The 22,810-nt window shown below is 34.4% G+C and overlaps 1 protein-coding gene across 1 annotated transcript in view; it reads left to right on the top strand.

Annotated features, from left to right (window-relative positions):
• Positions 1-7,912, top strand: part of LOC149803618 (transient receptor potential cation channel subfamily M member-like 2) — a 185,715-nt gene extending 177,803 nt beyond the window's left edge. The window contains exons 24-25 of the mRNA XM_089953967.1: positions 616-798; positions 7,315-7,912. Of these exons, the coding sequence (XP_089810093.1) occupies positions 616-798; positions 7,315-7,519 (388 nt within the window). The 3' untranslated portion in view covers positions 7,520-7,912. The remainder of the gene's footprint in view (positions 1-615; positions 799-7,314) is intronic.
• The last annotated feature ends 14,898 nt before the right edge of the window (positions 7,913-22,810 follow it).

The following is a 22,810-nucleotide window of genomic DNA, read 5'->3' as shown; positions in this document are numbered from 1 at the left end:
ATAAGAACAAGTTATAAAACTAACTTAATTATACAGGTTAAGGATTATAATGAATAATTGAAAATTTACACTGAAGAAAAATGTAAACTAGCAGTATGAAGCTATATTATAAGTTTATAATAAAATGATATAATTATATTTCTAAGAATGGTTTGTAAATTGATAATGAGTTTTATTGTCTTATGAATAAAGATGTTTTTGTTGACGAAGAGTCCAAGGGACACCAGTAGATGTATCTAAATATCAGAATTTCTTTAAATATTTAAAAATGTGCAAGAAAATGATGTAAAAAGCATGTCCAAGTTTATATATTTATTTGCAAAAAATTATTATTGAAAACTTTATTTGTAATTCCAGTATATTTTGATGAAAAATTTATATATTTAGTCCAACCAAGTTTGAGTTTATTGTACTGCCATATTAAAGTGAATCGAATGTTTGTTGTTTATAAATTCAGTAAGTGTGAATTTGAATCTGCAAGCTGACTTGCATTAACTACCCAGGTGAGCAATATCAGAACCACCTGGTCCTCTTGTTTAGTGTACTGTTGTATCCTTATTTATGGGGATTCACTAAAAAGTGTAAACTGTTTCATTGTTAACTCATTCACACTAGGTTAGAGAGAGTAATAGATGACCTAGATAACATCAGGGAATCAGTCAAGCCACTGAAAGATCTTGCCAGATGGAAGGAGAAAGTCACAGAGGACCTAGATAATATCAAAGAATCAGTGAAGCCTTTGGAAAATCTTGCAAAATGGATGGACTCTGCAGTTGTTTTTTCACCACCTTTGAGCTCGTAAGTACTAGGAGTGAGAGAAAGACTAGAGGATGAAATATTGGAATAGTACATTGAGATTTAAACCAGTTACTTGCTTCAGTATGACTATTAAAAATCACAGTGTTTTATAAATGTGATAGTAACTGCTTGTATACTTTAACATTACCTGAATTACTTATTCAGTACTGGAGTAAAATCTGCTATTGTTCATGATGTCAGGAATTAAACGATTGAGATCTTAAAAAAAATGGGCTAAATCACTTAGAGTTGTATAGTTCTTCTAAACTTTATTGAAATTCGATTGAACTACCAGTGAAATTTGACTGAACAGTGAAATTTCAGAGTTACTATATACAGTATTTGATTGAAGTTTCAGTAATTTTTTGCAGATATTTCAGAAAGTTTCAAATTAAATAACAGATATGAATTATACAGCAATTTATTAACCACTGTAATGTTTCAATATAAACGAAGCAACATTATACAAGTATTATAATTATATGACATCCATGAGATATGGGAGTTGTACTGCAAACTCGACTTTTGAATGTAAAAACTGTGATGATGTTCTGACCGATGGAATGAGTCCACGATCCATAGGCAACCATGACAAATATTTATCAAGATATAATTACTAAGATTTTACTCAGAATTCTAACACAGCTAGAATATTTTGGTAATATAAAAAGTAATATCACTCATGACGTTGAAAGATGATTCTTAGTTGTGGGCCGTGAAACTTCTGCAAAGATATGACCCATCTTTGATAGACATGGGTATCTGGCAACAGTATTGTCACTTCCCCAACAGTGATTTATATGTTGTCCCCCTTAACTTCTAGAAGTGAATCAGATTTGGAGTTACATAAATTGTCATTCAACTTGTTAGCCACTAATGTACTAATAGTTCAAACCTTTATGGCAAAATGTGAAAAATGCTAGTCCTGGCATTCATTTTTTTAAAAACAGATTGACCAATTGTATTCCCATTGACTTCACATTCAAGCATTCTCATTTCAGCACATTTTTCTAACCATTATTCAAACTTATGTCCTGCTGGAAAATTTGAAGTTTGCCATGCATGTTCGTTTCATCAGTTTCCATTATGTGAAGATTCATTGGGCAAATACACACTTTACAAGATCATCTGCTGAATAATATACAGAACGAATGTTATTATCAGGATCATTGCAGAATGGGAACTGGACAGACCATTTTGTTAAAAAAATGCTTCAGAGACAATATAAAAAAAATATAAAAAATGGTCCAGCAAAACTGGATACAGGTCAGGAGAAAAGTGGAACTCTGCTTTAAAACAGAAAACAATTTTGTTTTCTGAGTGCAGTTAAATTCAATTCAGGTTAAACAAAAAGAATGGAAAAAGTAAAAATAACAAGGAAAGGTGCGGAAGGAAGTTATTATTCCCAAAATGAACAATAAATTTAGAGTTTTCAGAAACTTGAAATATGTTTTGCTGAAAATCGTTCAAAATGTTAAAGGAAAAAAGAGATTATATTAAAATGGAACAATATTTTTTTTAAACTTGCCACTTTTTTGCAATCTGTTGCAGTGCAGTCCAGAAGAGATAGTTGTTCTTATGCATAATGTAGCTAGGTCCGTTCAAACAATTATCATTTTCTAGTTAAATGGGATTTAAAAGATAAATATTATTTGTATTAATGAGTGAATTAAGACATTTAAGCTCACAATGGAGATGTCCAGGAAAAGGAAAGTTAATTCTTTGAATATGATCATAATTTTGAGTGATTCATGGAGGATGTTAAAGAGGCTAAAGCCGTGCTACATTTGATGATGTTCAGTACTGGATCAAACTTGATGAGGATTGCCCCACTGTGTAATGTAAGACTGATGCTGACATCATCCAGTTCTTCCTAGGCGCCAAAAATAAATAGCTTTGATCTACTATCGACAGTGACCAGGAGAACTGAACAGAAATAGCCCATGCTGTTTATTAAGCTATATTTGCATTCAAGAAAGCCCATGAAAATTATGCAGCTGATAAATGTCATACACTTTGTCAAAAAGAACACCAAAAAACATGAACAATTTGGTCTCAAACAACATAAAATTATGAAAAACTGCCAGTTGGAAATGAACATCAAGTGAATGAACAGTGTATATTCTATTTGGACTAGTACTTGTGAGCGAATGTGTTTGTTTCAGACATTATTGAATATTAAATTGATTACATATGTGTATGAAAGTTTCTTATTTTGTTTGGGGGTTTTTTCTTCCTGTTATTCCATGTTTTGGAATTAATAAAATTATGTGCATGTGATGCAATAACACTTGGTCATATGTAACTGATATTTTAAACTGAATATGAAATCTTTTTATTTATAAAAATGACTTGATATTGTTCAGTGCTCTTTTTACAGATATATGTTCTAGAAGTGTTATACATGCAATTGTGAGTTCTTAAGGTACAAAAAATGAAGCTTTTAGTATGAAGCCGTGCAACCTGAATTAAATACTTTTTTTCTGGCAAAGGGATGATATTTTTTCATCAATTTAAATCACTTTAAACTTGATGCAACTGTGGATATAAGTTATGACTAGCAAGCGTATTTATTAAAATGAGGTGTTCATATCATTTTTAAAAAATTATTACTCAAAATCTGACCTATCATATGTACTACAGTATGGGTTGAAAGAAAACAACCTGAAGCTTGGTATTTATTGGTTACTGCATTTGTATGGGAAATCATGAATGAGTTTTTTCAGGTAATACTGCACAACTTTTAAAATAATTAAATGGGAAAAATTGTAAGCAGCTGTTGTGTGACAGTCCATTTAACCAGTGAAAATCATACTTTTTCATCGTTTTGACTTACTGGTCCTGAGGCTGTTAGCTTCATACCAAAACCTTCAGTTGAATTTTTTTCTTGAACCGCTCCGGTGGCCTAGTGGTCAGAGTGTCCGCCTCAGATGCGGGAGGTCATGGGTTCGATCCTCAGCCGAGTCATACCAAAGACTTACAAAAATTTTACTAACAGCTCCTTCGCTTGACGCTCAGCATTAAGAGGTTAGTGTTAGGACTGGTAGGCCTGGTGTCAGGACAGTGTGACTACCTTTAAGGAATGCCAGACCATTTTCCTGTGCTACCACTCAAAGATTGCCATGATTGTGCCTGCATAATATGCAAGTACAGTTCACTGAATGGAATATTGCCCTCTCATTGGCCAAAGCAAAATAATGAACTGTACCTATCTATAACTTAGTTTGGTATTATTATGTAGTACATATATGACTGATCATTAATTTTGGAAACTACGATATGATCCCTGTATTCATCATTAGACCTCCATCTAATTTCCTTATTTTCTATTTATAGTATGTACATAAAACAGTTCCAAGAAAACTGACAGATTTCTTGAATGTGAAACCGTGTCACAGATTCATTTTTTTGATACCACATACGTAGCAGACCAGTCTTAATTGAAAATAAATGGTGCCATATATTGTAATAAATGGACTTTTGTTGATGTGACTGATAGATGTTATATGACAAAAAATGTATTGAAGAGGGATTTTGTTAAACTTGGAAACATATTGCATCTAGAAAAGCACAAATCAATACCTCAACAATTTTGAAACGAGAATTAGACAGTGATGTACAGCAGTCATCATTTATGGACTTCACGAGTTTTATGAAAGTTACTGTAGACATGTAGACTAGTTAAATTGAGTGTTATGCATAAATAATTGATCAATTTCATTTGTGTCTGTAATTTTGTACTAGCTACTAATCCACATGGATTTAGCTGATTTGTGACAAAAAATTTAACTGCAGATCCCAGTAAGTAGTAAAATTAAATGTAAGTTTTTCATACAGGTTTCTATAATTATTCCTTGTATTATATAGATTTCTCTATTTATGCTCAGATTACACTATTTTGCAACTTATATTAGTAATAATTATGCTTATACCTCTCTTGGGGGTTGGCATGTATGAACCTACAACAAAGCAATTCAGGTTCACACTTAGTACAACTTCCATTTGATCAGGTAACCAATCATTAGGATCAGCAAGTACCTGGCGGAAGTTTCCTAAAATTTTGACATCTCTGACAAAGAGAATAGATTACAGTCTCTTTAAATAAACAGGTCTTTGTAGACAAAAGGTATTCTTACCGATCTGCTCTTTCCTGGTGAACCAACATATTAGGGTATGTGTAGACAAACAGCATATGCCCATATCTGATATCACTTTCTGTACCAGCAGATCAAGGTTTATGTAGACAAAAAGTATTGAGCAGATAAGTTGGTTTTTTTAAAGTGTAATCAACAGATTTGGTTATGTGTAGACAAACAGCATTACCCAGATCTGCTGTTGCTTGGTGTATCAACATATCTGGATCTATTTAGACAAAGAGCATAGACCCAGATCTGCTCTCACTTTCTACAGTGACATATAAAAATCTATGAAAATAAACCGCATGCACAGATCCAGAGCTACCATTACTTTCTGTACCCAACCAAGAACTGGCTCAGATCTAGATCTGCAGTCACACAATGTGCCAGTAGATATTGGTTGATGCTGTTTGTCAGCATATAATTACAACTGAAAAGCTGAGTTTCAGTTGAAATTCTGTGCAAAAGCATAGGCACCTATCTACATGCACAATGTATGACATCAGAATTATGTTGGGTACATACTATAGACTGAGGGGGCCCCGAGTGGCCGAGTGGTCTAAAGCGTTCTCTGTTACGGATCACTGCCATCTCACCTCTGTCTGCGCCGGTTCGAGTCTCAGATACAGCCAATGTAGGTATGTGAGAAAGCATGCCAGTAGCTTCTTGTGGGTCGGTGGTTCTTTCTGGGGTTTTCCCAGGTTCTTCCTCCACCATTAATACTGGCCGCCATATATAGCCTATCGTGTGCTGAAAAATGGCGTTAAACCCCACAACAACAACAACAACTATAGACTGATAAATATGGTACATGTTTTAGTCAGCAAATTTTGGTACATGTTATAAATTGGAAAAAATATGGCTCATGTTGTAGACCAGCTAATTTGGCACGTGTTATAGACTGGTAAATATGGTTCATGTTATAGACTGGTAAATACAGTTAAGTAAATTTAGTACATGTTATAGACTTGGAAATATGGACCATGTTATAGTCCAGTAGATCTGATACATCTTAAAAGACTGGTAAAGCTGGTACATGTTATATACCAGTAAATATGGTATCTAGAGTGATAAATATGGTACTTGTCATAGATCAATCAGTATGGTAAAATATGTTATTGACTGGTAAATATGGTACTAATAGACCAATCAGTATGGTAAAATATGCTATTGACTGGTAAATATGGTACTTGCTATGGACCAATCAGTATGGTAAATATGCTCTTGACTGGTAAATATGGTACTTATAGACCAAACAGTATGATAAAATATGCTATTGACTGGTAAATATGGTACTTATAGACCAATCAGTATGGTAAAATATGCTATTGACTGGTAAATATGGTACTTATCATAGACCAATCAGTATGGTAAAATATGTTATTGACTGGTAAATATGGTACTTATAGACCAATCAGTATGGTAAAATATGTTATTGACTGTAAATTTGGTACTTGTCATAGACCAATCAGTATGGTAAAATATATTATTGACTGATAAATATGGTACTTATCATAGACAAATCAGTATGGTAAAATATGTTATTGACTGGTAAATATGGTACTTATAGACCAATCAGTATGGTAAAATATGTTATTGACTGGTAAATATGGTACTTGTCAACGACCAATCAGTATGGTAAAATATGTTATTGACTGGTAAATATGGTGCTTATCATAGACGAATCAGTATGGTAAAATATGTTATTGACTGGTAAATATGGTACTTGTCATAGACCAATCAGTATGGTAAAATACTGACTGGTAAATATGGTACTTATAGACCAATCAGTATGGTAAATATGCCATTGACTGGTAAATATGGTTCTTGTCATAGACCAATCAGTATGGTAAAATATGATATTGACTGGTACATAATGTACTTGTCATTGACCATTCAGTATGGTAAAACATGTCATTGACTGGTAAATATGTTACTTGTCATTGACCAATCAGTATGGTAAAATATGCTGTTGACTGGTACATAATGTACTTGTCATAGACCAATCAGTATGGTAAAATATGTTATTGACTGGTAAATATGCTCCAGATTGTTACTTTAGTATTGTAGAAATAACTTTTAAGCACAGGCTGGATTGAATTGGTGTGGTCTTCATACTTGGATTTGTTATTGTTGATAATTTTAAAGAGGTACATTTTGTTTAAATAGAATGAGGTAGGAAAATGACAAATACTGCCTTTTCTAAATATCAGAATTAAATTTCAAAAGTCATTGGTGCTGTTTAGTGCTATATTTATTTTGATTCAGTCATTGGAATAAAACATTGCTAGGTATGTTTCTGTCAAGTTCCAGGCCTTTTTCTTTAACGCATTTAACCACAAAAAAAATTAATGATAATGTTTATTACCTCTATTTTCAGTCGTAAGGTTATCACTAATATCACAGATGACACTGGAGAAGAAATGCAGATATGCCTGAATGAGCTGGGAAATCAAGTGGCACAAAATAGTCACCATATCAACCAGATGATGCAAATGTTGCAACAAATTCTTAGAAATCAAGAACAAAACATGCGTACTTCCCACCTGGAGATTAATGATATCAGTCCATCTGCTGATGCTTAAGTACATGTGGGCTTTTACAACAGTGATGGATTCTTTATGCTGCAAACAGATAAGCTGCAGTCATTAGTTTTTAAACTTATTAATGATTTTTTAGTAATTAGATATTCATACATATATCTGTCTGTGCAGAAGTTTTGTAATATTTCCCACCATCCCTAAGGCGAAAGAATTTTAAACAATCAAATTACATTTAGAATTTAACAGTATACATCAATTACATATACTTCACATTGTGTTTTGGAATATTCTTAAGGGAAGGTTATTTATAGTTTAGACCAACTTCCATTGAAAATATTCATAGATATTCAGTGGAGAAAAGTAATTACTGAACTAGAACTGTAATTAATGTATGTCATAGATTAATGAAATTAATAAACACCTAATTATCTTCAATACCTTGTAATTGTCTTTGATGATAAGTTTGCTTCAAATTTAATTTATGTTGTTTTATTTTATCCAAGTCTCAATAGATCATACCTATTAACCCCTTGAGATTAAAATCTGTATGCCAGACCAACAAAACCTCACAAAGACCAGAAAAACCTTACACAAAAAAATGTGTTCATACATTATATAAGATCAACAATTTTAAAACAACAAATGCCATAAATGAACTAATTTTACACACATTTACATAACTATTTACATCTCTGAAACTTTATTTTATTTTATTCTTTTGATTTTGAGTGTGTTGTAACACAAACGTTGTTGCAAAACATGCACCCTTTGCACTTTTCAAAATGTAATCAGGGGTTTAAAGTCGATTCAGCAGATGTCAATGTTTATTTTAAACTGTAAAAATAATGTTAGTGTGTCAGCATTCAGGGACTTCCTACACTTGGTATGTTTTTTCATCATATAGAAAGATCTCTCACAGTCTACATTGTTGTGAGGCAAGGGAAGTTGTCACTGAATAACTAATTTCAGATTTGGGAAGCAGACGCCACCAATACTAATTGTCTGGCTGATAATGTCCAGCCAGTAGCTACAAAAGCTCCTTTTCTGGCGATCATCTGTCAGTACAAGAGCACACACATCAGGCAGCATGCAATAATCCTCAAACTCATCTTTAAGTGCTTCATGATCCAGGTGTGGAGCAACTCTAAACCAAAAGTTTTGCTACTAGTAAAAGAAAAAGATATGTGCAGGGTATTTTGAAAAACAAATTTTCAAGTTACATGGTGTAATATTAACTTTTTTGATTTATCATGGTTTCATTATTGCATATTTATATTTTCCCCCATAAACCCTTAGTCCTGCAATGTAAGAACTCAACCTGATATTTATGTTTTGGGTGTTGAGGTCTTATTGCCCAATAAGACCACTCCGGTGGCCTAGTGGTTAGAGTGTTTGCCACGGAAGTGGGAGGTCGTGGGTTCAAACCCCAGCTGAGTCATAGCAAAGACTTACAAAAAATGATACTAACAGCTGCTTCGCTTGGTGCTCAACATTAAGAGGTTAGTGTTAGGACTGGTCAGCCTGGTGTCAGAATAATGTGACAGGGTGGGACATCATGCTACGTGTCTGCGGCATGATGCCCCAGTGCTAGACATCACTATAAACTGCCGCACTGCAGATATCGTAGCGATATGACTGAAATTTTGTAAAAAGCTACATTAAAAATCCTAATCACACACACACACACTGCCCAATAGCATTACTGTATAGCGTTTTTTGATGTTGATTAATATTGGAATGACAAGTCAGATTTTCAGGAATATCTCATACACTTAGCATCCCATATCGGCGCTTTTTTACAAATTAAAGTTATAATGTTATAGTCAAGCTTTACTTACACTGAACTTTTTCCTAATAAATTCAAATTCTGACACAAGCGAATGGACATGTTTTCAAGTTCCGTTGGCCTACTTCTCAGTTGGCTCAAATGTGATGGAAGCCAGAAATACCGAAACCGGTTAAAATGATCATAAGAATCTTGAATGAAGTGAGGCTATCTAAACACTTTCTTCAGTATTAATATATTTTTATTTGTTTTGTTAAAGAAGGATATTTCAACTTAACCCTATTTTGGCATTTTCAACTTCCATCGCTTTCCAAAGTATATATCAGAGCTAAAAAAAAGATTCTGGATCGTGCTTGATTTAAAATAACAAAAAAATTACTTCCAGACTCCCGGGATTAACAAAAACAAAATTGGAAAATTAAAAAGGAAAAGATGATTTCTTATAATAAAAAAACTTACAAAACAGTTGTCAAGCATACACACAAAAACAAACAAAACCCATACAAAGTATGGGTAACCCATACAAGATGACAGGTATGATTGATTATAAAAAAAAGTCTCACTTATGGCACTCCTAATAGTTAGGAACACGTCAGTGTTTGTCTGTCTGTCTGCTGATAAGCAAGTTGGAGATGAAAATATTATTTTAAGCCTGTATTTTCATTATTGGATATTTTTCAAGCTAACATTTTATCATAGACAATGATTGCTGATTTTCAAGGGAGGCAACCTTTGCTTACATTTTGATTCATCAGATATACTACTGTCGGATGAAAACGAATGCCTAAAGTTGTCCTGTGCACTTAGGTAGATATGCTTTAAGTCATCCTATGGACAGAGAGATATATGCTAGAGTTTAAGTTTTCTTTTATTTTCTGTTGTAATGGTTCCATGTGTATAACAAGAAACCATGGAAATTTTGTACCATATAGATCTTGTACATTTTGTTACATAGCTTACAGTAATGATGTTTTAAAAATGACTATGCATTGTGTTTGTAGATGCACAGTTTTATCGACAAAATATAACATTTTATAAGTAATATTGTTACAGGGTTTATATAAGACCAGTGTACACACTAGAAGGCAAATATTTTACCATATTTTATCTTATGTACATTACAACTTACAAGATTTTTCAAAATCCTATGCTTTGCAGTAGGGGATTTAAATTGGCAAGCATACTGATGGCAACTCCATGATGAATGGACTGTGGACAGTACAAATTGACTTTAAATTACCAGTGCCTGAAGACCACCCATGTGAAGACAGACATCAAGAGTGATTTACAACCAAATACCATTTGAAGAATCGGTCACCCTAATTTTAGTTAGATACACCTCTCCCTCGATAACTCGCGCACAACGGGGTCCACAAACATAGACCACACTATAATCGAGGTGCGAGTTACCGAGGGACCTCCAGAAATTGAAAAAAATTGCTTTAACATCAAGAAAACTGTAGGAGGGGGTGGGTGGCATTAGAGAACTGGGCTGTTTAATGACTGAATCCTCATTTTACAATCACGTCGATAATAATTTTTAATAATGCGCTTTTTCTGCTGAAGTTGTTCGTTATTCTGTTTAAATAACATTTTTGTTTTCTCAAAATATCCAACATATGAAAGATCATTCCAACTGGTTTGAACAACCATCACATGTGTGCGCAAAATCTGTGTATTATGTCACTGCTTTTTGTTTTCTTCATGAGTCTGGTTCCCGTAATGGTATTTAATAGTATCTTGCAAAATCGGTAGCCCACAATTTGGGAACTAGACTAACTGTTGATACACAATCATACAAGATTCCTTTTTTTTTTCAAAAACATGCAACATTTATTTTGTGACACGTCTACGTCGAAACTCAATTTTTTATTGTTCAGTTAGTAGAATGTTAATGTCGTGATTTAATTGGAAGTAATAATGAAATTTCTTATCATCCCAGAGGATATCTCTAAATGCCAGTTCAAGAATTCTCTGAAACTCGCTTGCCCACAATGGTCCGTATCTGTGAAATCAAGCTCTTTATTTTGCGAAGAATTCTTTTCGCTTTGCTGCCTTGTTATCTTTGATCACAGTTATGAAAGAGTCGGTTAATTTAAGGTAGTTTCTGTTACATACACAATAACGTTTATTACAGTGTTCGATTTATCAAATGAAGTGAGCTCACCCAACATACGACCGAGGCCGCTAGATTTTAAGTTAGTCTGATTTTTGTGCCTTTTAACTTTTCTTTTGTTCCACTCCTTTTTTTTCATTCAAAAGACATAATTAACGTGATAATATAAAGGAGACCAGCTTTTAATTCAGTGCAACAATACAGTAAATACTTAGCAAGTTAGTTATCATAACACGGTCGGCACTTAATGAGGTTCTCAGAGAAACGCTCGTGGACATAGCTGTTAGGGTAGATTGACGCATTTTATGTTTAATTACAAGAGGACACATTGCACTTTGATTACACTTATAAGGAACTAAAAGATGGAACTAGAATACAAATTTCAATTGATAAAAAATTATCTAATTTGTATTTATTTATTAAAGTACTGCCTCCACTTGGCGTACATTGATCGAAATTTCCTTACATATCGTTAATTGCAGTGTACTAGGAATGTCGTTTGGAAAAGAAAATTTAAAAAATTGTACAAGTTATTTTTAAATTTGATATTTCATAGTGTTGATTAAAATTTCCAGGTCCTATCTACCGTTTTCAACAATAAAACGAGCGATACATCAGAGTTTCCATTACCAATTTTTATCGCAATTTTCTTAAACTTCAACAATTTGGGATAAATTTTTGGGGTATTTTCGGGTTTAAAAAAATGGGATCCATGCCTGACACCGTGTTATAAGTGGGTTCACGAGTTATCAGGGCATGAGTTATCGAGGGAGTGGTGTATTTGGATAAAGAAAATAATTGCAAAAGTCTTGTATATTCAGCACATTATATTAAGAAAATGTTTATCTACTCCTTTTGCAATAATTTTATACATTTAGTGTATTCAAAGGAATCCGATCAAATGTATGCACAGACTTGTCAAGAGGCACAGCAAGTTGAACTTCTCCTGAACAGCATAAATGTATTCTATCGTTGCAAAGGAAAAGTAATTATCTGTGATATGGACAATTAAATTCCAGATTGGCAACCTCTTATTTACTCCGAAATGCAAACTACGTGCTTAGTCCATAAGCAGTAATGGCACAGTCCCGAGACATTACACAACTATGAACTAGTTAAATTTTCACTGCTTGTTTACTCAAAGAAATTGGTCATTTAATGTATGGGTTTTTATGACCTGGATTATTTTTCTCTTTCGTCACAAGATATATATGTTTCAAGATAAATAAGGAATGTAATAATATTTTTTTTGTGTACTCCAAATCAGTCATAGACAACTGTTTTCAAGCATTTTAAAAAAACCACTTCGAAAATTAAATGTTCTCTCCCTAAAAAAGACTTGACTTCAGCAGATGTTTACAGAAATCAAGGCAGCAACCACTGTCAACAGTGTTTTCAATTATTGACAAGGATTAGCATCCAAAGACTGTGTCGGTTTCAGCTTGGGAAAGGTGTTTTTATTGTATGAAGCCATCTGTCTTGGCATGTTGTAAGGGCTGCAATTATCATATGCTTTTAACAATGGAAGTGTTATAAATGTTCGCAATGAATCTGAACTCAGCTTATTGCCAAAGTGAATAATAATGTGGAAAATTGTCAAATCTCAGATGTTTGGAGATCTTAATTTCCAATAAAATTCAGGGATTCTGCATGTATATTATGTATCATCTTCACATGAATGCTCATGTTTACATAAAACCAACATTTTTTATCATCATAGAAAAAAATTAGTAAAACATGGAAATTGTATGTCAATAACCTATTCATAATATTGATCAATTTCTAAAAATTATTTTGATGCTGATATTAAAATATGCAGTTTCCTGTGTGTGATTTTTGGAGCATTTGGCTACTGAGAGAAAACAAAACTAATTTCTTTGAATGATATGAAGTGTTGGACATGTTTCTATATGTAGTATATTGTTTTAGAACTACGTTTAGTGTGCCTCAATGAATGAAGACATGCATACACATGCACAATGCATTTGACTTTGGAGCATGATTTTGCCAAATTTCTTTCTCTTTCTTCAATGACACCATGATGTCGAGTACATTATTACTTTTCTTACTACCTAATAAACTTTTCCGGAATTTAGTTTCTGTTTGTCGGTAGATTTTTAATATTTAAATTCTGAAGATTAGTTATAAATGTGAACATGTCAAACATCGAAAATTTGGTTAATGTTAATAAGCATTTTAATGTTATTTTTTAAACTCTCATTCAAACTTAAAACATAAATAGAATCTTAAGAACTTTCATTGCAGGAACTTCTTTTTGATTTGATGTGAATGATGAAGCTGCTAATCGGAGAAAACTAGGCAGTTAGGCAATACTTGTATAGTTACTGAGGCATGGAGAAAAGAATTTTTTTTTTAATGTTAAGTGTAACTGATCATGATAACTTGTGCAACATTGATCTGGATTCCATATTTTATGAGAGGAACTATATTAAAAACAGCTAATTATCTACAAATGTTTCTGAACAGGTTTAAATCATTTGTCTGTATTATGCATATTATGCAATAGGAAAATGGACAGAAAAAGAAAAGTAAACATTAATTGATCTGATGCTAAAGTTTACTCAGTGTTACAATTGAATGGTATACTGACACAGTAAGTACAAGGACCATACATTTCCATGTAGATATTGCATGGATTTATTTGCCATTCAACAATTACTTAACAGCTTTCACCTTTACTGTGGTGGAGTCAGCAAGAAGCCTCAGCTTATGATCATGGTAGAGCCTGGCAAGAACATTCTGAAATCACCACAGTGCAATGGAAGATGATGGTCACGTATGTTATCTATTTGGACTTTGAATGTTTGAATTTTCCCATGAACTTCAATGACCTATAAACCTCTGCAGTTCATCTGAATAAAATAAAGTAGCTGAACAAGTCACATACAGGTTTCACAACACTACAGTTCAACTGAGCCACCAATGTTGTACAGTGGCTAGGATTTGGCTCAGATGTTTATTAAATCACTCACACTGAAATTAATGTATTAACAGTTCTCCTCACCCACAGGCATGATTAGGACCACTGTCAACATTGGTGAGTTTTCCACAGTTATTCATTGATGGATCTGTGAAGGAGCATTCAGCATCACTGGTGTGTACGGAGGAGCCGCACACAGTGCATACAGTATAATTACAAATGTACCCTAACAAAAGAATAATCACTGTTGTGCTTCATAATCTGCATGGGTATGATGGTCACCTGATCATACAAGGAATCACAAGAGCATCAGATGCTGAAATAAGTGTCGATCCCAACAACATGGAAAAATTCATTACGTTTCGGCTGGGCCAGCTGCAGTTCATTGACTCACTTCAGTTCCTCAGTTTTAGACTGGACAAACTTATCAACAACTTTACAGTAGGAAGCAACAGTCTCTCTGTGATTAATCATCACTAAAGTGGTGCTGAACCTGGAATGTTCAAGTTACTCACCCTGCAATGGAATCTCCACAAGAGTACATGAGTGATTGGGAGAACATAAACTCAGTAGCCACCCATACAGACCTATTCAACGTCATCTCATGAAGATATTTCTGCCAATGAATACATGCACATAAATAGTGTCTGATCTGGGTTTAGTTGCCAAAATCTCTGTGACTATCATCTGTATTTGCACACTTATGTATTGCTGCTTGCTGATACAGTCTTTCGTCTGTACAGACTTGACTCCATGCACTACTTTTCATCATTGGAATGACTTGAGACTTATTGCTTGTCAAAAATCCATGTCAAATTGGAGCTGTTAACAGAGATCAAATAGTTATTCATCGAACATGGTATTTGAGATGGGCTTTCCACAGAGAGTCTCTACTAGACTTGTGCAAACATCTCAGTCATGGATGGATATGACCCAGCTGTCTCAAAAGTAACATGGTGTTTTTTGACACTAGCAACTTGCATTGATAGACAATGATGCAACCAATGCCTGTTGGCGAGTTTCAGTGTATTAGACCCATGCATGTGGACATGTATGACAGCAACAGAGATATTGGATACTTCTTTGAAGTTGACATGGAATACCTGGATGACCATCAACATGACAATAATGATTATTCACTGGACCAAGAAGTGTTGTTGCCCCAAGAATGGATCTCCCCATACCAGTGTGCACTCCTGGACAAGTTCGTTGAATGCACCAAGCTATTTCCAAATCTGCTTCACAAGCTTAAATGCATCATCCATATATGGCATAAGCAGTTGTATCTGTGGCTTCGAATGTGTATGTGTAAAGTTCATCGAGTGCTGCAACTTCACCATGCATGGCACCTAACTATGATGATCTGTGAATGGCCGACATGAACAGATGTAATAATTACTTCTTCAAGCTAATGAATAATGTTGTGTTTGAGAAAATAATGTAGAATCTCCAAAAACAAATTTGTGTTAACCTTGTCTGGGACAATGATTAACAGGAACTTTATTGATTGGTTTCTGACCCAGCCTTTGAGTCACACAAGATATTTGATGGTAGGCTCATTGCAAAAAAGCTGAAGTTGACAAAACCCATGTATATTGGTGCATCCATGTAGGATTTGTCTTAACTACTTGTGTATGAGTTCTATTATGATAAGATTAAACCATGGTATGGGAGCAAAATCAAGATGCTGTAAACAGACACCGACTTGTAGCTGATGCTCATTACCACTCAGGTGATGACATCAATGCTGACAAGGGTGAGACACTACTTATGAATGTTTTTGATACCAGTATCTGAAGTATTATTTCATGTTTAGCAAGGCCCCAAAAAGTTGTGGGGATATTCAAAGATGAATTGCTGGTAATTAACCTATCAAGGAATGCATTGGACTGTGCCCCAAAAATATATGCGATTGTCACCTACTCATGAGATTGATCATGAATAATCATTCTGCAAGTGTATGGTTGGATTGTTCATTGATTGCCTGTTTAAAATTTATAGAAACATGTCCATGGCACACTAGCACATTATGTTTCGCTAACAATGCTGCAGCCCTGCAGAACCTGTGGCCATGTTCATAGCTATTTTTGAATGCATACTTGTATGTATGACCATGTACCCAATTTTGTGGTAGAAACAGATATCAGCTTCTTGAACTTGATCTTGGGTCCTTACATCAGACAATACGTGAGAATTGTTTCTTGGAGCAGGCAGATAAATCTGTCTCAATGCTTGTTTGGCCAACCATTCTCGAATGATCCCATGGACAACTATAACCAATGATTGCTAACTTTTCAGTGGCAGCTTTGTCCTTCTAATACCCATGGGACTGTAGTATGTGGCAGATATGGTTCACTCAGAAGTCATGTTTATTATATTGCAGTTTTGCCTCCAATGAAAATCGTAGCTTTCATACCTCCTTTGATGATCCATCTGGCAATTCTTTCTCCAACTGTAGGACTGATTGCACTGGCATGTTGGCATGCACATATACCATTGATGCTTTTTATGCAAGATCATACCTGTAATATGCAGCATTGACATCGTTTACATATTCTTTGGGCTTTGGTCGATTGTTGGAATTCATTCATACATCCAACCGGGTGCCAGGCATGCAATGAATCTATACAGGGATATGTTTTTCACCAGATAATTGCTTCAGGGTGCCATGGGGAGTTTTGTTAATGCAGCAACAATATCACTGCAAGAAATTTTTTCAGATTTGGAAGGTTTGCCCACAAACATAAACTTCTTTGCTGCACACTGGATGCAGGTTGCCTGGATTCCAGCTGGACCATTACATGTCCCATCTATAATTGGAATTGATGGACATTTTTCATGCAGCATCACATACACTAGTAAGGCATGATTGAGTTGTACAGAAATTAATATTTAACATGGCAAACCAAAAATAAAAGTATCTTTGCTGTCCTTCACTTCTCTGTGCAGACAAATGCTAGACCACCCAAGCAGGTTGATGTGTGTTATACAGTTCATACACTAATTATTGACCAGGTTGGATCAAGGAAAACCCAGTTGTTGTTGAATCTGATCTTGAGATGGTTTAATTGATTGTGGTTATTTTACTTTAATTTGTTCTGAAACTGCACCTTTGAAACTGGTCATTTTGTACAAACCTATAATGAGAAACCACCTGTCTTGAGAAACCATTTTTTGTTGGCAAAAGGGGCAATCTCTCATAACCGGTTTTACAATACTACCACTAAGAGTATACAATATATCTGCAGCAGGTGCATCCAATCACATTCAAACTGTTCTGCAGTGGTAAACAGTTGGAATGCTAATGTGCCTGTATACTGAATGATTGGAGGAGAAACCAAACATGGACCGAATTTTGCAGTCCATCTTTTGATTGGTGGAACATTCCAACCCATTTGAACCCATTCTTTTACTATATATATATATATATATATATATATATATAAATACACATGCATAGGAGTGCATTATCCCATGGTTTCACCTGTTCTGAAGACATCTCAGGCAAAATGTGGTCTAGTGTAGAGACATGAGCCACATCAACCATAGTTTCAGGAATGCTGTTCATCCTGGATTACCCCATGTATGCATAGGCATCATGGGCCATTAATGGATCACAGAGACAGTGATATGATCAGTTGTACCATTGACTATAAAGATGGTTTTGACTGGGCTTTGGGAAAATATGAAAAATCTGTACATGTGCATTGCAAATCTAACAATTAATGAAATCAAAAATAAGTTATCTCATCCAGAAACAGAATTATTCACTCGCAAACAAAAGTCAATAGCTTAATTCAAAGAAGACATACAGGGTTAACTCTGTGTGTAAACTCTATTAACAAGTGTTTAACTCAGTCACACTAACTTGAATAACTTGGTGACTGGGATACTCACTTGCTGGTTTAGTAGACAAAGACTTTATTTTACCCCAGGCAATATGGATTAACTCTAATGACAAATAATATATGCAATCAATACCTTAATTTTGGCACTATAATGGGAACTCGCAACATGTAAATTAACCTAGTTTATGGACTGTATCATCTATCACTATATACAGTCCGGTAGCCAAATCTCTGTTTTTATTCTTTCTTACTATTCAAGCGATCATTGCTACAAATGATTACATAAAGGTTAGTGGTGTATGTCTCTGTTCTCGTTATATGGCCGTTCATAGAGCTGGATGCTGGGTCTTACTTGTACGCATTGTTGGTAGCTACAATAAGGCCAGGAACCAGGCTAAATGCTGGCATACTCTACAGGTACTTTAGTCTGGTTTACAATAGAAAATATATAAACACCAGCAAAATTAATATGCTGGTAGCCATCCTCTTTTTGATTATAACTTGTAAGCGATCATTGGATTAAATAAGGGTTGGTAGAGCTTATCACCATTTTTGCAATGCTAGAAGTGTCAAAATGCTTATTTTGCCAAGATATCATGGTCACTGGTCGTGTTTAGCAGGTAGTTACTCATGACAGTGTTTATATAATAAAATCAATCTGTGCATCATGGTTGTGGTTGGAAATTACAGATGGTTGCTGAAGGCACAGGTCGCTTATAACAGTTTTTACTGTACCATTAATATGACTACTGATGAAGCTGTTACCAGTATTGTGCAACAAGCAGTTGACTTCAGTTTCACTTTGGTTGATTTCTTATTGTCTCCATAATGGTAGTACTAGCTTCACCTCCTTTTCAATCATTACCATTGGTGGATGATTTCAGAAAGAGAAGTTTGAATCGGAGAATTTTCTGCAATGAGAGAAAGAAGCAGATGAAGCATTTATTCTACAAGAAGAAGAAGATGGAAAAAAATAAATGAGATGAAGATGAAGAAGAGAGGTAAAATATGAAGTGTGAAGGACAGTATGAAAGGAGTAAAAACCAAATACTGTACTGTGTGAGCTACAAGATATTTTGGCAGAGTTAAGGTATCTGAGACAGATTTATCAGACTTCTTTATAACTAAACTCAAGAGAAAGAGTCCTTCTCATGCCAAGATGTCTAAACCTTCCATCACTACATCCATGCTCATCACCATAGAGATACCTGCAACAGCAGTTACTACTACCACAACAAAAGCAGCAACAGCAACAGGAGGATGAGTGTGACTTGTCTGTGGAATGGGATTAAAAAAGTTAGTGACGATGTCAAGTACATGTTTTTTTGTGATTCAAAAGAAAGATGCCTATGGTCCTTTCCAGGGCCACTTAAATATCTCTTAGATAGAGGTACTACTCGATGACTACCAAATCAAGTAAACTTAAATTCCTTACCACCATGATTCAATGGTTTGCATGTGTGAATGTTTAAGTATCTTATCCATACCAAATGAAAAAGTCAAGACAAGAGACAATTACCATTCTGTTTCTTTGGTATATTCAGTTTGAATCAGAATCACAATGAAAATTCATAACATATCACAAAGTTCCATTTTCTTTTGTCTTTCACTGTCGGTCTCTTGTTGGACATTCTTCACTGGCATGGGTTCTTTTACTTTACTTTCTTCCAGTTGTCTTGCCATCTTGAATTTCTTGATTGTCATGGATCCTTCTCTTTTCTGATGAATGCTCCTCCATGCTTCTCATGTTTGTTTGTTTCTTCTGTTTTTTTTTTGACTCTCAGAAGACTGTCATTTTTCCTGACAATGATAACAGGTGGTTTTACCTTTGTCTGTCTTTTCTCCTGTCTTTCCTTTGCTTTGATGTTGTTGTCCTGTGCCCTTTCTCTTGACATATATAGCAAGTATGTTTCCTTTTATCTCAGTAGGAGTAGTCAGTCGTTTTATCTGCAGTATACATTCTAATGACTCTCTGTAAATCCCTACACAGAAGAGGGATCTGTTTTTACTCTTCCATCTTCTTCACAGTCTGAAAGCTAACTAGAGTCAACCAGCTGACAATTTAGCATACCTTTATCCTTTCCAACTTCAGTTTCTGTTTCTTAGCCTGGCATTTCTGCAGTGACATGATAAAATACAAAAGCATGCTCTGACATTTGTGTATGATTACTACACAAGCAGCTGTAAGAAATTCTTAAATATGGCAAAAAAGCCATCCCTAATGGTGCATAGACTTTAGGTTTTGGCTCTAGAGACTTTCAAGATCATGATTAAGCATGTTTGTATGAATTGTTATGTTTGAAACTTAATAAATACAATTTTAGGTATTCAAATATACATGTTCCAAGAAATAAAACCTCAACATTTGGCAAAAAATCTTTTAGATATGCAGCTGCCATTCTATGGAATGAGCATCAACACTTGCCTAGGTTCCGATATGATGACCCTGTCTACACCTTGGCGTAATGAGCAGATATTTCAAAATTAAGTTGTTCAGATTTGAACACTGTTCCTGCAAGACAAAGGAAGCACACAACTTAAATGGACTGATAACTAAGCAATTTTCCTCTGCTGGTTTGTGTTTGTACAAATGCTTTTCACTCAAATACACTTGTAATGACTTCCCTCAGGTCTGTAGTCATACTTTCAATGTTAAACTTACCAGGTATCCTTAAGTCAATAACCTCCACCATTTCCAGTCTGATTTACAATGCACCGCTGTTACATCCTGTTGGTTAGTTTGCATTACATACTTAGGCAACTCATGAAATCCAATAGATGTTGCTAGGACAAACCACTAAAATATCTGTTCGATCCACTAAGGTGTAGATAGGGTTATCATATTAGAACCTTGGCTAGCAAAGATGTGGAATGAGCTACCAAATCACTTTAGAAAAGAATAGAATTTTAATTCATTTTGAGCTTTAGTTCTGTCATGGAATGGTGTGTGTGATTTGGATTTTAAAAGTAGCTTTAACAATTTTTCAGTCATATCACTGATGTCTGCAATGTGGTAGTTTATAGTGATGTCTAGCACTTGGGCATCATGCCGCAGACATGTAGCATAATGTCCTACCCAATTATTGGGAAATTTTTTCTTGCAGCAAAAGTTGAGGTATGTGGATGAGGTGTGTTATTGACTGATTTTCTAGTATTTTGGTACCAGCAAATTTGTTGTGGGCTATTTATGAACAGTACATACAGCAAAGAGATGGCCTTCAATTTTCTTTTTCTGTCACGAAAGTTGAATTGTGCTAGAAGTTTCGAGAATAGTGATGAAGACAAGCTGTATACCCTCGTGCGAAGAAGATATTCATATCGCTAAGTTCATACGTACAAGGAAGTGGATTGCTAGTTGGTTGCACCAACATATTTACAAATGGAAAGATGTACCAAGTCAGAGAAAGTCTCAACTTCAATGCTAAGAAGTGACACACCATAATAAAGATATTTTTTTACACTAATGAAAGAAAAGAAGTCAACTTAGAATTAGTGCAAGAAGTGAAAATGAAATTAGAATTAATTTTCAAATAGTGCAAGAAAAACCTGAAACAGGATAAGAATTAGCACTGGTCCACTAGAGTAACATTGTACAAATAGAAAAAATTGGGAACAAAATTACATTCCCAGAGATTAGAGACAATGAATTTAACAGAGACTAGAAGAAGTGAGAGCATGTACACAGATTTCTTGGGGTACACATATATCGAGAATATTATACACTTGTTCATAAGCAGCTTTGGTCATTTAATCTGTACCACATTGATGTATGTGGCTGCCTGTACAAAATTTTCCATACATACTGTTACAGAAATTTCCATATGGATATTTATATTCTATTGCTGAACCACTGTTATGGATTTCAGTGTATGCTTATGGAAATGTTATGGATTCCGTGCGAACTTCTTATGGAAAATCTAATGGAATATGCAAATTAGTCCGTAGGATATATAGATTAACCATATGGAATAAAACTAAAATTTCATATGGAATTTGGCAATAGTTCATATGGAATTTGGCAATATACCATAAGGAATTTGTAAATGTCCATATGGAATATAATTAAAATTCCATATGGAATTTGTAAATAGCCAATGTGATATTTGTAAATAGTCCACATGGAATTTGGCAATAGTCCATATAGAATATGGCAACAGACCATATGAAATTTTGAAACAGAGAATATGGAATAATTGGCAGCAATATGGAATATAGCTCTACTCCATATGGAATAAATACAATATCTTTAACCTTTTTTCCCCACATTTAGCACTAAATATTGAAATCCAAATAAAGACTAAAGTTTACAAATGTTTCTGAAATATTTATTTCTTAGGTATTTATTATCCTTCTTGAGTGAGATTTAAGTTTTTAGTTTGTTTTTGAGCATAATTGATGCATTCACTTATGGCCATCATTGTTTTGGTTGATTTAGACCTTTCATGACCATGGTTCAAGCACCAAAGTCTGAAATATAAGATAGTTTTTCTTTTGCTTAACCTTGCATGGCTATTCCAGTTGTTTTGCTGATGTTCTAACTAAACCACATTGTTTGTCCTTGACCTTATTTTTAAGAATTTAATGCACTGATCTTAAGAATTTATGTCAAGAAACTGCTATTTGAACATAATAAGCAAACAAT

Source organism: Sinohyriopsis cumingii, chromosome 3 (genome assembly GCF_028554795.1).
Source record: "Sinohyriopsis cumingii isolate HCF-2022 chromosome 3, ASM2855479v2, whole genome shotgun sequence".
Classification (NCBI taxonomy): Eukaryota; Metazoa; Mollusca; class Bivalvia; order Unionida; family Unionidae; genus Sinohyriopsis; species Sinohyriopsis cumingii.
Note: the sequence above shows the minus strand (reverse complement) of the source record. Positions and strands in the feature narration are given on the sequence as shown.